General features: G+C 42.0%; 2 protein-coding genes across 10 annotated transcripts; both read left to right on the forward strand.

Annotated features, from left to right (window-relative positions):
* Positions 1–1897: 1897 nt before the first annotated feature.
* On the forward strand, positions 1898–6243 carry LOC147197018 (lebercilin-like protein). The gene is made up of 7 exons (XM_086125724.1): positions 1898–2084; positions 3607–3821; positions 4225–4470; positions 5047–5184; positions 5307–5376; positions 5451–5675; positions 5786–6243. The coding sequence occupies exons 1-7, from the start codon at positions 1898–1900 to the stop codon at positions 6241–6243; spliced, it is 1539 nt and encodes a 512-aa protein (XP_085981850.1).
* Positions 6244–9364: 3121 nt separating this feature from the next.
* Positions 9365–17959, forward strand: sh3bgr (SH3 domain binding glutamate-rich protein). 9 transcript variants are annotated; one of them, XM_086126280.1, is made up of 12 exons: positions 9365–9507; positions 10432–10617; positions 10714–10794; positions 12088–12180; positions 12795–12932; positions 13353–13379; positions 14347–14399; positions 14902–14925; positions 15293–15319; positions 16138–16176; positions 16247–16306; positions 17606–17959. In XM_086126280.1, the coding sequence occupies exons 1-11, from the start codon at positions 9463–9465 to the stop codon at positions 16269–16271; spliced, it is 738 nt and encodes a 245-aa protein (XP_085982406.1). In that variant the 5' UTR covers positions 9365–9462; the 3' UTR covers positions 16272–16306; positions 17606–17959. The 9 variants fall into 9 exon arrangements, with proteins under 9 accessions (XP_085982406.1, XP_085982407.1, XP_085982408.1 ...); XM_086126281.1 differs by having other exon boundaries at positions 16250–16306; XM_086126282.1 differs by lacking the exon at positions 14347–14399.
* Positions 17960–19149: the final 1190 nt, after the last annotated feature.

Below are 19149 nucleotides of genomic sequence, written 5' to 3' on the forward strand. Positions count from 1 at the left end.
TTTAACCAAAATAATAAAGCGAAGGACATTTTTACAATAATTTCATAGTATGCTGGTTCATTTTTGTTCCTTTTAGCAGAGCTAAATTTATATTCATTGTTGAATTTCCCCTTTAGGGATTGTATTGACAATCCCATCACATAAACAAGGGTTCAATAGGCTACTTATTTTTATAGGTAGGGTTAGGCCAACTGGTTTGTACATCAGCATCAGAGGGTGTGGGTTACAATCCGGCCTCTGGCTTTTCTGTTTGTAGTTCATGCATGTATGTTTACCCCCGTGTCTGCTTGGATTTTGTCTGGGTTCCGTTTTCATCCCCTACTTGAAAAACAGGCATAGTATGTTCATTAAAGACTCTAAATCAGGGCTGCGCAATGATGGAAGGGGCCAAAAATTTTCAGCAGGACTAGTTCCAAACCAGATGAATGACAAATGTCATTTCAAATAAGGACGCCCATCAAATCTTAACAATGTTTCATGATGAGAAATATTTTTTGTACTAAAATGCAGATGGACTGTCAACCCAAGCTAAACACTATTCTGAGTCCAATTTCAATCTCTGAAAAACACATTCTGAGATGTTTTTGCAGTAGGTGAAGCCTGGTTTTAATTGGTGTGGCCATCTTGGAAATGGAAGTTGTCTCTTTGTTGCACAGGAATCGCAAAAAGGACAGAGTGCAATTATAGACTGACCCTTTCACTAAAGCTTGATTTGGAATGTGTCTGTCTATTCGTGTAGATCATAGGTGTCAAACTCAGGTCCTGCATGTTTTCCAAGTCTCCCTTTGCAACACACCTGATTCAAATGATCAGATCATCAGCAAGCTCTGCGGAAGCCTGACATTGAACCTGTTCATTTGAATCAGGTGTGTTGCAGCAGGGAGACTTGGAAAACATGCAGGACAGCCAGTGGCCCTCCAGAACCTGAGTTTGACACCTATGGTGTAGATCAGGCATGTCCAGCTCCGGTCCTGGAGGGCCACTGTCCTGCCTGTTTTCCATCTCTCTGGGGTGCAACACACCTGATTCAGATGATCAGCTCATCAGCCAGCTCTGAAGCAGCATTAGAACGATCCTGATTATTTGAATCAGGTGTGTTGCTCCTGGGAAAGCTGGAAAACAGGCAGGACAGCGGCCCTTGAGGACCGACTTTGGACACCCCTGGTGTAGATTCTACAGTACACACACATTCGGTAAAAAGGGTCCCTCTTGGCCAATGGGATGCCAGGGTGATGCTCGGTAATAGCCAATGGCAGAGCAGCTACAACTATCTTGCATTCAGGAAACTCGGGAGGTGCAAGTAGCAGCCTGCACTAGTTTTACCTTTCGTACCCTGAAAATTCTTTCGTAAGAGGAAATGTTTTCCGATTGAGACGTTTCGTAACTTGAAATTTTTGTATGAAGAGACGTTCGTCAGTACAGATACCACTGTACAGATGTGTGCTCAAATGTAGGAAGTAAAAGTAAAAAGTCGTCCGAAAATAAATAGGCCCATTCGAGTGAAGTACAGATACCTGAAAAATCTACTTTAGTAGAGTAACAATGTATTTGTGCTTCGTTAACCGTATGAAGTACTTCTACGTTGAGGTAGCTATTGTTACTTTCTTTCACCCGTCGGCCGGCATCTGAACCACCCAGCCGCTCACAAACTTTGGACAGTTCACCTACGGTGACGTCACGCCTGTCGTCCAGCTGTATGTCTGTCGGTGTCATCGGCCTCTGTGCTCTGATATGAGGATCGTGGCGTCATCATTGGCGACAACGAAAGCGGCACTCAAATCGCATTCGGCCTGTCACAGCCTTGACGTGTGCTCCGCCAGATGCGATGCCGTTTTCGGGCCGCCTCTTTCGGTTTCGATGTGCCCTTTCCCGGTGAGAAGAGGTCTGCGACAAGGCGATGAGGATGAGTCAGAGGGCCTTTTCAATCAAGACACGGGTTGACGCTGCAGGAGGCAAAAGCAACGCGCAATCGGGCTCTCTGCCCAGACTCAACCCACAGCCACGCACCGTGGTCTTCCAAACCAAAACACAGACGCACAAAACCACTCCGGACAAGAAATATAATCCATACAAAAAAACTGAAGGTATGCTCATTTCTGCTGTTATTGCACTGTAAACGGAAAGTTTTATCACTAGTATATGTTTTTAAAATGACCATTTATTTAATCGTGATAAAAAAACACAATCATTAAATTTGAATCGTCCAACTCAATCATGAACGTTACACCTTTTTTGAGATTTGTTACATCATATATTTTCTCATTTGGATGCAACACATCTGAAAAATCCTTAAAGGATATTGGTAAAAGATGTTATAATTAAATAATGTTACATTTTTTTCAATACCAATTTAATTTCAGTATTACTGTAATCACAGTATCAGGGTTGAATCTCAACAAAATACAAAATATATCCCTGGAGTCGGACGGTAATCTCCTTTGTCACATATGTCAGAATTTCCTAAATTTCATATTTTTTCTCCAATCAATCTATACTATTGTTCAGTCCATACATGTGGTAACATCCATTTATGGACGTGTTTTTACAATTGTTGGGTGATCGAAAGTGTTGAAAATGGTTTGTTCTCTTTGACAAGGCAATGCGAATGGTTGAACAAACATGCCTTAGATACTTATATCTTTTCAATTTCATATTTACTGTACTTTGGTCATCTAGAGGGAGGGACAAGAGAGAAGCTATTTGTTATTTTAGATAAGATTTAGGAGTAATATTGAAGAGTGCCTTGTCCTGACTGAAGGTTTACGCTCTTCTGACAGACGTACAATAGGATTTACATCAGTGCTTATAGAAGGGCAATTCAAACATCCATGTTTTGCCATTCATATGTGTTTTAGTTGTGTGTCTTGGTTCATTATCCCATGGGATGACCAGTGACTGAAGTCAAGCTCTCTTAACCAGCCAGCACATTTTGCTCCAGGATGGCTTGATATTTTGAAATTTCATCCTACCCTGCATAAATTCAAGGCACCTTGTGCAGGACGTAGCAAAGCACCCCCAGAACAAAACAAAATCTACTCCATGTTCCACAGTAGGTACAGTGGTCTGATCTGGTTTTGTTTTGATCAAGAAAGAAAAACCCCACGACAGTTAACGAAAAGAAGTTTGTCATTGTCATTGCAAAACCAAAGCGTACAAATCAAGGAATGCTATTCTGGAGCTGCCATGCTTCGTCTGGCACGGGGGGTGCTTTGAATTGTGCAGGTTACAATTAAATCTCAAGACTAAGAAGGCATTCTGGAGTGACATTTGATGCCCTGGACTGAGCTGCAGGTTATGGGCCCTTCAGCAGACAGGATTGTAAAAATATCGTAGGAAAACCCCTCCCAAAACATTGGGCTATTATGAAGAATTCTGATCTAATTACCCGTGAGCATATGTAAAAGGAGCTACAGAAGCTATCGAGAAGGCATTCTGCACACAGTTCCAATTATGGTTATTAGCGACACTACATATACTAAATGATTACATACATAGTACGCATACAGGTGTATATGATGAGCATATTTTGAAAATGTCGTAAAAATGAAGAGAGTTTTATGTATTGCAAGAGGCACTATCCAAATCACCAAATTGAATGTTTTTCAGAAATTAAGCTGAAGTTGCCTCCAATCAATTCTGCTACAAAGACCAGGATCCATTCATCGTACTCAAAGAGCATAAATGAGCTGAAAAACCAGAACTATGACTTGAAGCTGCAACTAGTGGAAGTCAAGACAGAAACCAAGCTGTTGAAGAAAGTTCAACATCGCCACACAGTGGCACTGCAGCAATTCCAAGACTCAGAGGAGGGTGTTTCTGAGGTAGGTGACATCGCCCATCTGAATTGTCTCAGTCAAGAGGTGAATGTGTCACATTTTAGAAGAAAAAAAAAAGCAAATGTTTGGCTGCAGGTACAGTATTCTCTTTGAAACTTACCGTAATTTCCGGACTATAAGCCGTGACTTTTGTCACACGCTTTCAACTCTGCGGCTTATTTAATGAAGCGGCCTATATAAAGACTTTTCTAACGGCCGCATGTGTACCGTCTTTCTTTCTAAATATCTCGTTACAATATGGGCACCTGCGGCTTATAGACGGGTGCGGCTTATGTGTGTACAAAATGTTTTTTTCCTTTAAAAATGACGTGCGGCTTATCGGGTACCATCTATTGTCTGGAAATTACGGTAACTGTTATTCACAAACCCCAATTGATGTTCCTCCTAGGTACTAAATCAGAACGACGGCGAAGTCAGAGACTTGCAAAAGTTGCTCTGTGGGACGCGCACCTGCCGCAACAACCTGGCCTGGAAGCTGCAAGTCACAGAGAAGGAGCTGACCAATGTTAAAGACAGGATTCATCAGCTCCAGCAGAGGGTCATCAAGGAGCAGGCCTTGCCGGCGAAGGACGAACTATCTCGCAAGCTAAATGAGGTCTCCGTAGAGCTGCAGGAGAAGGACAAGCGAATAAATGTATGTTACAAAAACAAGAGGAGGGAGTACCAGCCCATTTAACGGCACTCTTTTTGTATAATGTACCTTTTATTAATTTTTAGCTTGCAGGTAGAGTCACCTAACTCGGATAATATCATTTTCAGTTGTTCAAGTGTAATCAGGTTATATTTTGAGTGCCAGACAAAATTCATTGAGGCAATCATATGGGCCCTTAAGGTTTCCAAACAAACTTTCACATGTTATTCAAGGTCACTATCCTGTTTCCTTGACAACTTGGGGAAATCGTCTATTTCATCTAGTAGAGAAGATTTACTTCTTGTGTAGTGATTAAGTTTCATTCTAACTTTTGAAATAACAAATTTGCTGAAATTACCATTGCAGAGAAACATTCAAGTGAAAACAGTGAATATGAATAAACTATCGCAATCATTAAGAAACAGATAAACACCTTGTGCAACCCTTTATTTTAATACGTCTCAGCAAGTGTTTACATTTTCAAATGATAAAAATACAATATTCCCAGAAAATAATTTTAAATAAAATGTAATTTAATTTTATTTATTTGTGTAATTGTTCTCTATTTATATGTTTCAGGATTTGGAAAGGTGTAACACGTTGCTACGGGGCTCCCTCAATCGCCAAGCAGCAACAGAGCACAAGAAAATCAACACGGCCAGGAAGACATCTTTCTGTCTACAAACACAAGTTTATGAGTTATCAAAAGAAACAAGGGTAAATTGAACTTTTGTTTTGCCAGAATTCTTTGAATCCCTCAACAGAAATTGAGGAGCGAAAAGAGTAAATACGTGCGTTGAAATGTTTGAGAATGAAGTACACCTTGTCTGTTTAAACAGGACATAAAAAGAGAGCTGGAGATTCACAATATCTATGCCTTCAGACTCCAGAACCAAACAAAAAAGAAAGGTAAATGAAGGCCAAAACCCGACACAACTGGTATTCCCAGTGATATCTCGAGACTCATGTCTCCATTTCTTCAGGTAAACAAAACAAGATGGTCCAGACCGAGGTCGTCGTCTCCACGCCTCGCAGTGAGGTTGAGAGTCGTGCTAAGTCGGACATTTCTGAGCCTGATGACAAGCTGCAAACTTGTCCGAAACCCATTTGCAATACTCCCACCGCTGAGAGGCGTGTTTATCAGGAGAGTGGACCTCAGGAATCATATACGATTGAAGGTCCAAGGAGTGACTTGGAGGATGCTCCAGGTGAGCTATTCATGTCTCTCAGTGTAACCCAACATCAGCATGAAACAGTGCTAACAATTTGGACAACTCCGTAAGGCAATGAAATGAGCCCATGCATGAATGTTTGTTAGTTTCAGAGTTGAAGGAGATCCCCGCTCAGCCACCCGAGGTGAAGTTGATTATTGAGGATGACGTGTCTGAAGGGAAGAAATCCGACGCGTCGCTGGAGCAGCCGGTGAAACAGGAAGAAAACACGGTTGTTTGGATCCCGGCGCCACCTGAACCGAAAGTGTTTGGACGCTCTAAACTCCAAAGACGTAAATACTTTTTCTCACCAGTGGTTGAGAACTTGCATAAGGGGAAACCAGCCTACCCAGGGCTGACCCTAAATGAATACAGACTATTACAGAAACAGAGGAAAGGGGTCAGTTTGATTCGACCACGTTCTGCAAATTCACCAGCTTGGAAATCAGAATCCGTAGATAGTAACTCCCCACGCACGATGCAGACACCCCAATCTGAAGCGGTCCCTTTAGTGCCATCAGCAGTCTCTGATTTGGAGTCAAACCATGATGACTCACAAACATGAGCTCTAATTTGACTCAACTCTGTTGAGTATTTGACGTTATCCATGCTACCATTTTGTACCAGCTGGTTTTAACAGCAGTTCATTTTTTTTTAAGGATCGGGATTTATTCTTTTTTTACTCACTTGGAATTAAAACTGAACCCAAGCAGAACAAATGCACACTCCCTCCTCCAAATTAGACAAAAATACACTTGCACACCAATCACTCTGGAGGGATCAATAAAAGCTAAGATTTAGCTTGGCAAACACTATTGGACATTCTCTAATGCAGTTATCGCTTCACTGACAATGAAAAGGCAAGCATTCCGGGTATCATATAATGAACCCGAGAAGTGTTAGTGTGTAGTCTCTACGAACGGAAGACTGATTGCTGTTAAGGATAAAAAAACCACAAAAAAAACCCCAGTTCAACCGTGGTAGGACACAGCAAAACATGGGCCGATGATCACGCCTGCTACCTCAGTATTCAGCATTTGTCAAGCTTGGATTTAGGAAAATGATCTGTGAACGTTTAAAGCTCATTTTAAAATTACGTGAACTTTGATTGTATATTTTTAACAATCTTCTCTTTAACCTTAGCTACCTCAGCCATTTTGAGCCCGATATTAAATATACATCGAGAGGACTCATTCGGCATCTAATTAAAAAAAAAAGAAGATCCTGGTTAAAATTAGTGACAGTTGGAGCATTGATTTGACTGTCGATCTTATCTACCTCAGCTCTCTTGTGGTGGATACTCAAAACTGGGGTCTTTCTCCGAGCAAGAGCACTGAAAGTTTAACTCTTGGTTGACCATGGAAAACTGATTGCCGAAATACCCTCATTGGACATGGCAAACTGTTGCCAAGTTCTTTCCTTTATCGTCCATAGTTTAACCAAGGGCTTGAATTGTGGGTTGGCGAATCAAAGATGCAGGTACAAAACCAAATGATAAAAAAAAAAAATTCAGAAGAGCAGAGGACTTGCTGCGGATCAAATGGAAACACTGTGTGCTTGGCACTGCACAAGACTCCTTGAGCAAGGAACCAACCCTCAACTCTTTAGGGTATGACTGTTTATACAGCTCTTTCACCGTTTAATCACTCCCTTTGTACATGCATGTGTATATTCTGGTATATGTGTATGTTGTAAATTACAGTACAAGAATGAGAATTTTTATTAAAGAAATTTTCTTTTTCTTAAATCAGGCTGATGATACGGCAGATGTAACTGCACTCCACCTACAGTGGTACGGGTAATATTTTTGACATAAACTTGTTCTTTGTTGACTGCTGCTTCCAGTTTCCTATCCACTCAGAAAAAACAGCTTTATACTCTCAAGTGCATCTGCAAGGTGGACACACCATCTTCCTGCAAACGTTCCCTATAGCCCGTGACTGCTAACCAATGAGGGGTGCGCCCCGCCTTCGATTGGAGTCAACGGGGATGGGCTACAGTCACTGATGAGGCTGATGCTGATGAGGGCAAGCAATATATGGATGAAATAATGCAGACCTACCCTGTGTCTCAGCCCTATTGCAAGCCCAATTCATAATCGGAATGTTATCTCGAGAAAGAAAAGATCTCCACAGAAATTCGGGGAGGGGGGGGGGTTGAGTGGGACTATCTGGCCCACACTTGATTAGTTTTCATCATACTTAAAGGAAAGGAGATTATTTTGCATCAGTAGGAAACTTTAAATCTGAGCATACCAAATTTACACATGGAATCCCCCTGGACTCCATCTTGGGACCTCTTCTGTTTAACATCTGCATGCTTACATTTGCTTAGAGATAATAGGAAATACTGTAATAAAAATTAGCACAATGCTTGATGACACAGGTCTACATTTCAAACACCCCGAGGTGACCATAGCCCCTTACAAGCTACGGGTAAATGCATGGAACAATTAACAGTGGATGTCCCAAAGTTTTCTAAAGTTAAATTGAGAAAAAACAGGTTGTTTTTTGGCGCTAAGGAACGTCTTAAAATCAGCATGCAGCTCCAATCTTCAGTTAAAATCTTTCGAGCAAGTCAGGAATCTGGGCGTTGTGATGGACCCAGACGTCAATTTAAAAAAACACAACAATCACAAAGAACTCTGCATGGTTTAGGCCCAAAATACATCAGAGACCTTTACATCCAATATGAACCATCCAGACAGCTCAGGTCATCAGGTGTAGGTCTGCTCTGTGTTTCTAAAGTTGGATCTAAACAATCTGGTGATTTGTTGCAGACCCTCTTATGTGTTTTTAATGTCACTTGCTCATTTCTTTTGGAGAGTCCACTTCCGGGGACCTTCTGTTTCTCTTTCCTTTAATTATCAGGCTGGTCCAGACGGTGTTCCCCACACATGCAGCAAACACGCCCTGCGTATAAGACACTCTGCTGATCTGCAAGCAGGTGCCTGATGATTCTTGCATTACGAGTGGTGTCTAGGCTGTTAGCAGTACACACACACGCTTGCCATTTTGGGCATTTTTGTGCATAACCATTTGATCTTGGTTGTCTCTTTCCAGTGCCTTCCTGCCCAGCCTGGCTCTGCGTTTTCCTCAACGGCCCACTTGCCCCAACACCTATTGTCCTTTTGGATCCCCTGCTGCCTTTACCTTTGTCACCCGAAACACAGCCGTCAGTTTCTATTTTCCATATGTCTGGAACAAACTCCCAGAAAACTGAAAGAACATTTAGGATGTGACAGATTTGTTAAACAATATCAAAATATTGTTTAAATCAAAGTAACAATATAATCATGATATTGTTTAACAAATCTCTTCATGATTCTGTGAAGTCCCTTGCATGGCCTCAGGCTCACCTCTGAGAAATGCTGCATTGACTGTTGCAAAGAAAAACAAACAACAACAAAATCTAAATCCTTTTATTCCATTGACTGACCGGCGCAAAAAGCCAAGAAAGAAAAACAAAAAAACAAAACCAAAGACTGCGAGCGCAGACGTTGCTATTTCTGTCCATGTATGCTCACCAAGGAGCTGCAGGCTAACTTTGCTACCCTGTGGCCAACTGACAGCTCAAGTTGCCAATCGGTGCCACCGCTCTTGGGGGACAAGCCACCAATCGTTCAGTGACGGGACCCCGGTGGCAAAAAATAACCCTCAACGCTGTGTGTTCGTGCGCGTGTGCGTGCGTGTTGGGCTGCTACTTCTAATAATAGAGGAGGGAGTCTAACTTCTCCTTTCAGAGCCTACTTGTTGCTTACTCTAATAAAAAAAAAAAAGTAACAATGGTTATCAAAGTGTTTCTCGCCACCTCATCGGGATCCACGGCGGTAAGTTCGGACCCTTACAATTGTGTTTGTCTCTTTGGAGCGAATTTTGCTGTATTCTTCCAAACGCAATGCAGCGCTAGTCGCCTTTAAACAATTTGGCAAAGATCAACACATGCAAGCAAAACCCCCTCGACCAAGGCCCGCAAGTTCTCATTACGGAACCGAATTCCCACGTTCGTGAATGGATCACTTTTTGGCAAGTAGGTTGGGTGGGGAGCGGTGAAGACCAGCACCCCTCTTGGTAGGCGCTGTTGTGTTGTCCGATTCTGCCCGTGCTCGGGCCTGTTTGCATGAGCGAGGAAAGCCAACGTGCTTCCTAGTATTTCCCAACCTTTATTGAGCCAAAGCACATACAACAGTTCATATTCGAAAAAAATAGCGGGCACACCACCAAACAAAAGTCATCGATCGGCTGGATCGAATAGTTGGATATTTAGCATTTTATGTGAAATAGGTGATCGGTTGTATAATATGCCGATTTATACAGTCAGATTAATTTCTTTCCCCCCCAAATAGATTTTTTTTTGCCCACCCCACTCCACCCCCCAAAAATACAGTAGATGTATTCAGTGTTGAGCAATGCTTTTGGGAGAATTTCGGGTTTGTTTTTTCACTCATGCACGTATAAGCAGCAATTATACACACATTTTGGCTATTTGTGGGCTTGGCTGGTACCAATTAGGGGTCATCTGTACAATAAATAAACAAGTGGTTGAAATAGATAATAGTATAGTACCGGTAGCCCTTTAAAAAAATGGTGACCCCTGTACTACTACCATACTTTGAGCTACTGCTCTAAAATATAACAAAAAGAAAAAAATGATTTATTGAGAAATCATTTTTTTGTTTGTTTTTGTTTTCATACTGTGCTGGACCTCTAGTTCTCTGCATCAAAGAAAGTGAATTTGTTTCTTCTAATTCCAGATCAAGAAGAAGCAACAAGATGTGGTGGGCTTCCTGGAAGCATTGAAGGTGGACTACACTCAACTGGACATTGCCTGCAATGAGGAGAACCGCAAGTGGATGAGGCAGAATGTACCAGAGGAGAAGAAACCCTCCAATGGCATCCCACTGCCCCCTCAGATCTTCAATGAAGAGAGCTACTGTGGGGTCCGTGTAAAATAGCAACATCGATGTGATGATTACATTATTTATACACACACGGTGAAAATAATGGTTGATCAATAATTTGATGTTTTTATTCAGGACTATGAGACGTTCTTTGATGCCAAGGAAGACAACTCTGTATATGCCTTCCTGGGGTTGGCCCCTCCTCCTGGTTCAAAGGTCAAGACTCTTAATTCTTATCATGACATCATTTTCTCCCTGTTTTCTCTCAACACTGCAGTGGTCCTTAAAATTGTCATTTTGTTTCATCTTCAACAAAAACACCAGCAGTTTTAAACAATATGTGAATGAATCAATCAATCAAAATCGAATCAAACTTTATTAGGGCCTAGTTTTAGAAACAGCTCTTGCATTGGAGTGCAATTTTGGCTAATTGTGGCAACCACTTACTATCCATTTTCCGATCCATCCATTTTCCGAACCGCTTGATCCTCACTAGGGTCGCGGGGGGTGCTGGAGCCTATCCCAGCCGTCTCCGGGCAGTAGGCGGGGGACACCCTGAATCAGTTGCCAGCCAATCGCAGGGCACACAGAGACGAACAACCATCCACGCCCACACTCACACCTAGGGACAATTTAGAGCGTCCAATCAGCCTGCCATGCATGTTTTTGGAATGTGGGAGGAAACCGGAGCACCCGGAGAAAACCCACGCAGGCCCGGGGAGAACATGCAAACTCCACACAGGGAGGCCGGAGCTGGAATCGAACCCGGTACCTCTGCACTGTGAAGCCGACGCGCTAACCGCTGGACTACCGGGCCGCCCACACCACTTACTATTAGCTGATTTTTTATCATCTATATCCGGTATGTTGAAAATGTAGATTACTGAGCAGAGCTGAAACATGTTTAATATTGTCTGTTTATGCCATACATTGAAAAAAGACATACCACTGCTACTGTGTGTTCGTGTCTTGCTGGCGTCAGGCGGAATATTCGTTCCTTTAAGACAGTTTTTTTTTTTTTTTAGTTCTCCTTTTGAGTCAGCAGAAGTTTACACGCAGAAGAAGTGACATGGTTCAGGTGGTAAAGTGGCCATCTCTCAATCAGCAATACTAGGAAAGTAAAATGTACTCAAAAACTCGACATAGAATAAATAAAATGTGCTGGTCGTGTTGCTCCAATCGATTGGCCACCGATCATGATCTGCTGATTTCCGTGGAAAAATTTGTGATCGGGACAGGTCGACGATCAATGGCGAACATTGCTGATCACAAAAAAACCCACATCACGCTCAGCTTGTTTTTTACAGCCAACTTTTTACTATTACCGGGAAATGCAAAAAGAATGTTGTTGAGGTTCTGAGGTTCTTTCCGCTGACTAATATTTCAATATGGTGGTACTGTTTCGATGAGGAGTCCATATTTGTCAAGTGGACCTGACTGTCCCTCCCAAACTTTCCAAACGGTTGGCATGTTGCCGTGCTGTTGACTCGAACCCTTTCCTCAACGCAGGAAGCACTGCAGGCTGACGAGGAAGAACACATTTTGGAGAACGGCACTGACATTGAAGGAACCACCGAGGAGGGAACCCAAGATGAATCCATAGTAACGTTTCACTGATCCGCCCTGCTTTCCTTGCTTGCTGTCCAAACCGCACGTCCTGTCAGCTTGATCGCACTCTCACGCTCCTTCAGGTGCACCTGTCCAGTCTTCACGTTAACTCCTCTTTTTGTGTTACTCGGTGGCTGAGACATTTGAAATTCACAACCACTAAATACACCATCACTGTGCTCACAATGATGCCGAGTTGTGTTTCCAACACCCTTCGTCCACATCCACATGTTTCCGTTGCTCCAAGTTAACGACCGTAAAGCAACGACATGTGATGTTTTCAATTTGGGATGAGTGATCGCTAACGATTAAAAAAAAAAAGTAATGTGATGCACATACATTAGAAGTTCTTGGCAAGGTTATACAAGTCACGTGACAAATGGGAATGGGATTTGATTTTTATTAGCTGACCATGTTCTTGTGTGATCTGCATCTACATTTTAAACATTTTATTCTCTTTTCGTGTGCACTAATGCCTTTTTTTTCAATTTACAGACTGTATCCAGCTGACGTGCGTGCCACTCACTTTGCATTTGCTGTCTAACAAACCTAATTTATTGACCCTCATCACCAGTTTGTTGTTTTCACATAATTTAAAAAAAAAAAAGGTTCCAGAGGTAGATCGTAATGGGGACGTACATGGAGACCAGGAGGACACAGAGGAAGGCGAACGTCTTGAGGAGGAAATGGAGCCTGAAGGAAACGAAGCCACGGAAGGAGGAGAAGATGAAGAACCCGAAGATACAGTAACTGATGACCTCTAACTTTATTTTGTTTTTCATCCAAACATTCCTAAAATGCTCTGTTTTCACTTTCAGCATCAGTAAATTCCCTTTAAGGTCCTTTTTTTCTCGACTAAGCCTTTGTCTTCTTTCCTGGATCCTGTCGACTGCCCTACCCACTCAATTCTCTTGAATTTGACTTTTTTACTTCTTTTTTTTTCACTAATTCACAAACATTCTCATTCTTAGAGTCAAAGGTGCGAGGATATTTAACTGTTTTACTTGTGTTTTTCCTCTTCAATGTCTTAATGCCAATTTTATGTTTTAAAAAAATCCTTAATTCCTCTTCAAGCCGCGTCGACAGGTCATCACAAAGAGTGTGCTGTGCGTGATTCTACTTGGTTCATGTTCATCACAAAGCCTTTGTTGTCTTTCTGTTAACAGGGTCATGCAGAGGAAGATGAAGAACAGGTATGTTATTTTTGCTTTTAAAGTTTCTGGAAAAAGAATTCCCATGTTCTTGTCCTCTATTGGCCAATTTCCATTCTTAGAAACTAATCATACCTTGCTCCCCCGTTTCCTTGGCAATTTGGGGAAACTGCATTCGGTAGCAGTGAATGAACACCATCATTCAATCACAATTCTTTTAAATATAATCAGTTCAGATAATGGCTGGATAAAATGAGTATTGGAAAGAAAAAAAAGCAACAATCCACTGATTCTAATGTCCAAAAAGATCATGCGGTGAATGTCTTCCTCGTTGTGCTGTTTTAATGTGTCGCATGTTCCACTTTTAACCTATCAGCTGATGAAAGATACTCTTAACAAGCTTTTCGCTCTGCGATATGGCAGTTATTGGAAAATCTAAACAAAAAGTTTAAGGTTCTATATTTGTGCCCAGCACAGTGGTGTGTAGTGCAGTCTTATTGTATGAAAAGCCCGGGTTTTTCTTTGTTTTGGTATATTTTATTTGGTACAAGTTGTTTGCGCCGTTGTAGGCGTGAACACAGCCTACTAGCTTTGCGGCCAATGGAAGCAGCTCCTCTCATTCCCTTTAAATTTCTCTCACGAGAGGCGCACAGTCTTTCACATGGCGGAAGCAGAAATAGACTCGCTTGATTCAAGGCAGAAGATTGAAGTGTGCAAAGTACGTTTATAAGGAACTGCAAGCCGACCTCCACCGGTTGGCGAATGTACCAGAGCGAATGCAGTGCACCGCTGTGAAAACGTGTACCTGGAGACCACCTTCCACTCTGGTTGCCCCTCTTCCAATTTAATGAACCACATTGCGGGTATTCATTACTCTTCCCTTCGGAGAATTGTTGATTCTCAGAGGCAGCACGGTGTCGAGTGGGGCTCACAGTGGAGAGGTGCAGGGTTCGATTTTGGCTCCGGCCTTCCTGTGTGGAGTTCTCATGTTCTCCCCTTGCCTCCATAGGTTTTCTCCGGGCACGCCGGTTTCCTCCCACATTCCCAAAACTTGCATGGCAGGTTAATGGAACGCTCTAAATTGTCCCCAGGTGTGAGTGTGAACCCGGATGGTTGGTCGTCGACGTGTGTGCCCAGATACTGACTATCGTACAGTAAAAAAGAAAATTCCCCTTACAACAGGCATAATCTTTCATGAATGAGATCAGTTTAAATGACTTTTTTTCAGATTTTATGGGGTGGGTGGGCATTTTTTGTTGAATTCCGAACTTCATAGGCATTTGAGGTTACACTGTGATTAGTTGCCACATTGTCACATAACACGCCACGGATAAGAATACATTAGGAAATAGGTCAATAATTTAATCACATTATTTCAGTATGCACACATGCATTCAAAGGACATAATTGACATGCAACAGCCATTTCGTCTTAACGCAGGTACACTAAACACGTTTATCTCCAGCTCGCTTGTCTTTCATAACTTTATTGACACAAGCTCTTTCTGCCTCTTTATGCACGCTGTGTGTGGCCTCATGTCCATTTCCTGGTTTGCTTGCCCCAGGAGGAAGAGGATTTGCGGTCAGAGGTAATTGTGCACTGGCCATCATCCCTTTCTGCAGGCCCCCCCCCCCCCACCCCTCCCAAACCAGTCATCTCGTGTGGGTTTGACGTTCTTGACAGGCTATGACGTTACGAGGATTTTTGTCGTGCTCTTTTCCTCCCATCCGTCTTTATGTCATTTTTCTTAACTCTTTTTTTCCCATGTTTTTCCCCCTCTTTTTTCCCTCTCTTCTAACCCAATCTTCTTCATTCTAGTCCCATCAGTGCCTCCTGACAAATTCAACTATCCCATCAGTTTTTTTATGTGGACGCCTTCATCAATAGTACATGTCTCTGCTGCTCTTTTGCTCCCCATAGCCTGTTAACCTGCAGACTGTTATTATTTCTTATAGGAGGAGGAGGAGCTACGGCAGCTTGAGGTAGAAACACAACTTCTTTACTTATTGTCTAACTTAACTTTGGGTCGCTCTTCGCATTCCAACTTTTCTCCTAGTATCATCAGACACTCCTTGAACAACAGTTTCTCCACCTCGTCCCCTCTTCTTAAAACCTATAATGTAACATAATTGATAAGATGTGCCTCAGATCTGCCAAGGCTCCAATTCATACACATCTGTGTCTGGTTTGAAAACATTGCATGCATTTTTACTGCAAGGACAATGTTATGTTTCTCTTTTGAGGCAGGTGGGAGCGTTTGTTGTGCAGTTCTTACCTGCCAGGTGCTCATGAACAGACAAGCGGAAATCTAATTTCCCTTTTGTTGTTGTTGTTGTTGTTGTTTTATCTAAGAGGGTGTACCTTTTGTTCATTTCTTTATGCTCTCACAGTTTAATCCACCTCTTTTCGTTTTGGTCAAAATATCTACTTCACATCCCCCAGTGAGCACCAGATGCTGCTTTCACTACAAAAATTATTACTTTATTCAAAAAGAAAAAGATGACCGCTGCTACGCGTATTGTTTCTTGCTTAGACATGTGCATGTGCACCACTGCCTCTGGCCATTTTCATGCTGCATCACTCCTACAAATTATTCAGAAATGGTCTTATTAAAGGATTACTCGTCCCCCACCTTAGAAACAAGCTCTGTACATAAATTGGGGTTGTGTTTTAGTGACCTCCGCTTTTTGTTTATATTCAGTGAATGCGCACGATACCTACAACCCTTTCTACCGTCCTGCCAGCTTCACTTTGTATTCATTTTTCTGCCCTTTATCGCTCCCTCTTTGTATTCCAACAGGGAGAAGAAGAAGAAGAAGAAGACTTGGAAGAAACACAGGTCATTATTGACTACTAGTATAAATAATCCACTAATCACTTTGTCATCAATATAACTTGGTTTCTCGCAGCAGGAAGAAGAGGCTTAGTAGTTGAGCCAAGGGAACGCACGGACGCCCTCCCATTTTTAGGTAAATGCCATCTCCTCTACTCTACCACTGGGTGACAGCAGAGTTTTATTGACAATCGTGGTACATGAGCTCCACATACACATCTGATCCCATGATAGAGCCGTATCAAAATTTCGTCCTTTGCGGAAATTTACCCCACAACTTGACTACTATGGATGACTTCAGAGCAATTTGATTGGCTGCCTAGTAACGAGTTTGATGTGTGACCGTGGCATGCATTTTTTTTTCTCTTGTTAGATTCTCAATCCCTTACTCCTATAAAAGAAATACCTGTGTGTGTATATATATATATATATATATCAAACATGGTCTATATCTCTTTTTGGTCAAACTATGGTCATCATCACAACAATGCAAGCAAAGTTTAAAGTACAAATTGAACAGTATTAATTGTGAAATAAAGTTAGCCGGTGTTAATATTTTCATGTTCAAGTAATACATTTTGTATTCGTCATTAATGGGGTGATGAACGTGCAGATGCATACTACCTGTGCCAGAGAGCGGAGTCTCTCAAGACAAAGCACCGCTCCCTTTCGGGTGTACATAATTGTCATTGTACTGAGCAGCCCGGACATAAACCCGTATAACCGCTTCCTGACATATTCAAACACTTTTTCTAATATTGATGAATGAAGGCGAACAAAAAAAAGTCTGAGGCAAAGGGCACTTTGCTCATCTGGCGCCGTAGTACCACTAATGGCCTATTTGTGTCGGGTCGTCATTACACTTTTTGGTACCCACTCGTGTTGGTATTTTACATTTTTTTTCAGAAAATGTTATTTGAATTCCAACTCTGGGTGATCAGTTTTGCATTTTATTCAAGACACGTCACCAATATTAGTATATATCTCAGCATTGGTCAGTTTGGTTCATGGAAACCAAGGGAAGCTCACGTGCCCGTAGCTTCATTGAACACAAACATGCTTTGAGAATCATCTGTTGTCGCATTCAAAATACAAAAGTCTCAACAATTTGGGCTCCTGGGAGGCAGCGGTGATAACAATCCTACATAATCGCACTCTGCAGAGCCTCTCGTTTAGTTAGTCTATGCGTGTTGGGCTGTTATGACCCAGTCAAGGAAATATGCAGGTTCTGGAAGAGCGAGCTTTGCAGAAATTGCAATCCCTCCTGAGCCATGTGAGCCCCTGTCACAGTGCGTTAGCGGAAGCTGCCAACTGAGATTCAGATGCGCCTGCGGAGGAGTCGCTGGATTGGGTGGTGCGCTGGCAGAGTGGTGGCGGCTGCCTCCACCATCACATCCGCTTTGGAAATGAGTGACCTCGTTTTTGTTTTGCTCAGTTTGTCCAGCCTGAAGGAGCCTCCTGTGACAACTGTCCCTGACCCCTGACCATTGGCCACTTCGGCTCCTTTCGGCAGCATCTTGACTCCTCCCCCAAGGCGGCGCTGCACCCGCATTGGAACAAAGAAAACAAACCAAACAAAACACTGGTCATGTGCTTGAAGATGTCAAGTGAAAAGTCACCGTGGCCTTTTCTTCTCTTCTGACTGCAGCGGTGGATTGATTTTTATATTTGACATTTAGACACTTACTGTCGGACTAACAAAAAATGTGCAGAGTAGCATAGCGCTGCAAATATGACTGTAATGTTATTTTGACAAACGCATGTTTTACATTTAAAGACAAAAACCGACCCTGGCATACAGTTTCTTCTTTCCTCAGGTTCTGTTTAGGGGTTTAGACTTCCTCCCGCTCTGAATTTTATTTTTCAGTTGCTTTATCAATGCAATGCAAACGCACTCGCTGCATGGATACGACAAACAAAGATTTCTAATGAAGACAAAAACGCATCTTGAAACGCTACAAGCTAATCCGTCACTGTGATGACCTCTGGCAAAGCTGTTTGTCGGAAACAATGCACTTTGTTCAAAGAAATATATAACTAAGACATAGATGCAATGGAAAAGCCAATAAAGTGAAACTGGTTTAAAAAAAAAAGATCATGACTAAGTGGCTATATTTAGTAAGTATTTGCATATTTATAGATCAATGAAACACTATTCTGAGCCTGGCAGTTTTCATGACACAGGTGAGCTCACATTTTGGTATCAAGAAAGCTTCAACAGTTTTAGGGTGACTTGATCCTTCCAAATTGGCTCTATTTTATTATCATTTTTATATTTTAGATATTTCTTTTTGTTTTAAATGCTAGTATGTATTAAGTTATGGCACTGTGATTCTCTTGATGCTGCAACTTTGATGAGGCAGTATCTGTCTTTTCAAGCATGTGCCAACAGTAGCCGGAAAGACGTTATCGCAGAGAGCCTTTGGCATGCAAATCATGTTTCATATGAAAATCAAGCAAAAACTGTCCAAATTAGGCAATATTAGCAGTAAACAACAGATTTTTGTAATACAAAAAACCCAAAACAAAACGGTGACATCAAAGCATAAATACTACATTTAGTCACGATCAATGGATCATTAACCGCCTCTCGTTGGCGGTTGTTTGTTGGTTTGCATGTGGCTGTTTGCTGATATCTTAATCTATTTATTTTTCACTCGTGAAGGGGTAGGTGAATGTGCATATTAACTGGTTGGGTTCGGTACCTCTAAAAAGTTCAAGAACCACTAATCTAGAAGTACAGTATATATGCATTGACAGTGTTAATGAAATGAATGTGAAATAGCTGTACGGTGCCCCAGCGTCTCTGCCGCACAGTTCGAGGCTTGAGCTCTCAATTGTGGCCTTCCTGTATGGAATGTCCAAAAACGTGCTTATTTGGTGAATTGAAGCCTCAAACTGTCGATATGTGAATGTGAGCATGAATCTTGTTTGTCTCTGTTTCCTGCGATTGATTGGCAAACAGTCCAAGGTATACCC

The sequence above is a fragment of the Hippocampus guttulatus genome, chromosome 12 (genome assembly GCF_054856545.1).
Source record: "Hippocampus guttulatus isolate MCC_2025c chromosome 12, RoL_Hgut_1.0, whole genome shotgun sequence".
Taxonomy (NCBI): domain Eukaryota; kingdom Metazoa; phylum Chordata; class Actinopteri; order Syngnathiformes; family Syngnathidae; genus Hippocampus; species Hippocampus guttulatus.

Coding starts and splice junctions, on each gene's coding strand:
- LOC147197018 (XM_086125724.1), top strand. CDS start 1,898: ATGAGGATGAGTCAGAGGGCCTTTTCAATCAAGACACGGGTTGACGCT. Junction 3,822..4,224: donor CAGAGGAGGGTGTTTCTGAG/GTAGGTGACATC, acceptor TGTTCCTCCTAG/GTACTAAATCAGAACGACGG. Junction 5,185..5,306: donor AGTTATCAAAAGAAACAAGG/GTAAATTGAACT, acceptor CTGTTTAAACAG/GACATAAAAAGAGAGCTGGA.
- sh3bgr (XM_086126280.1), top strand. CDS start 9,463: ATGGTTATCAAAGTGTTTCTCGCCACCTCATCGGGATCCACGGCG. Junction 14,926..15,292: donor AAGAGGATTTGCGGTCAGAG/GTAATTGTGCAC, acceptor TATTTCTTATAG/GAGGAGGAGGAGCTACGGCA. Junction 16,177..16,246: donor AAGACTTGGAAGAAACACAG/GTCATTATTGAC, acceptor GGTTTCTCGCAG/CAGGAAGAAGAGGCTTAGTA.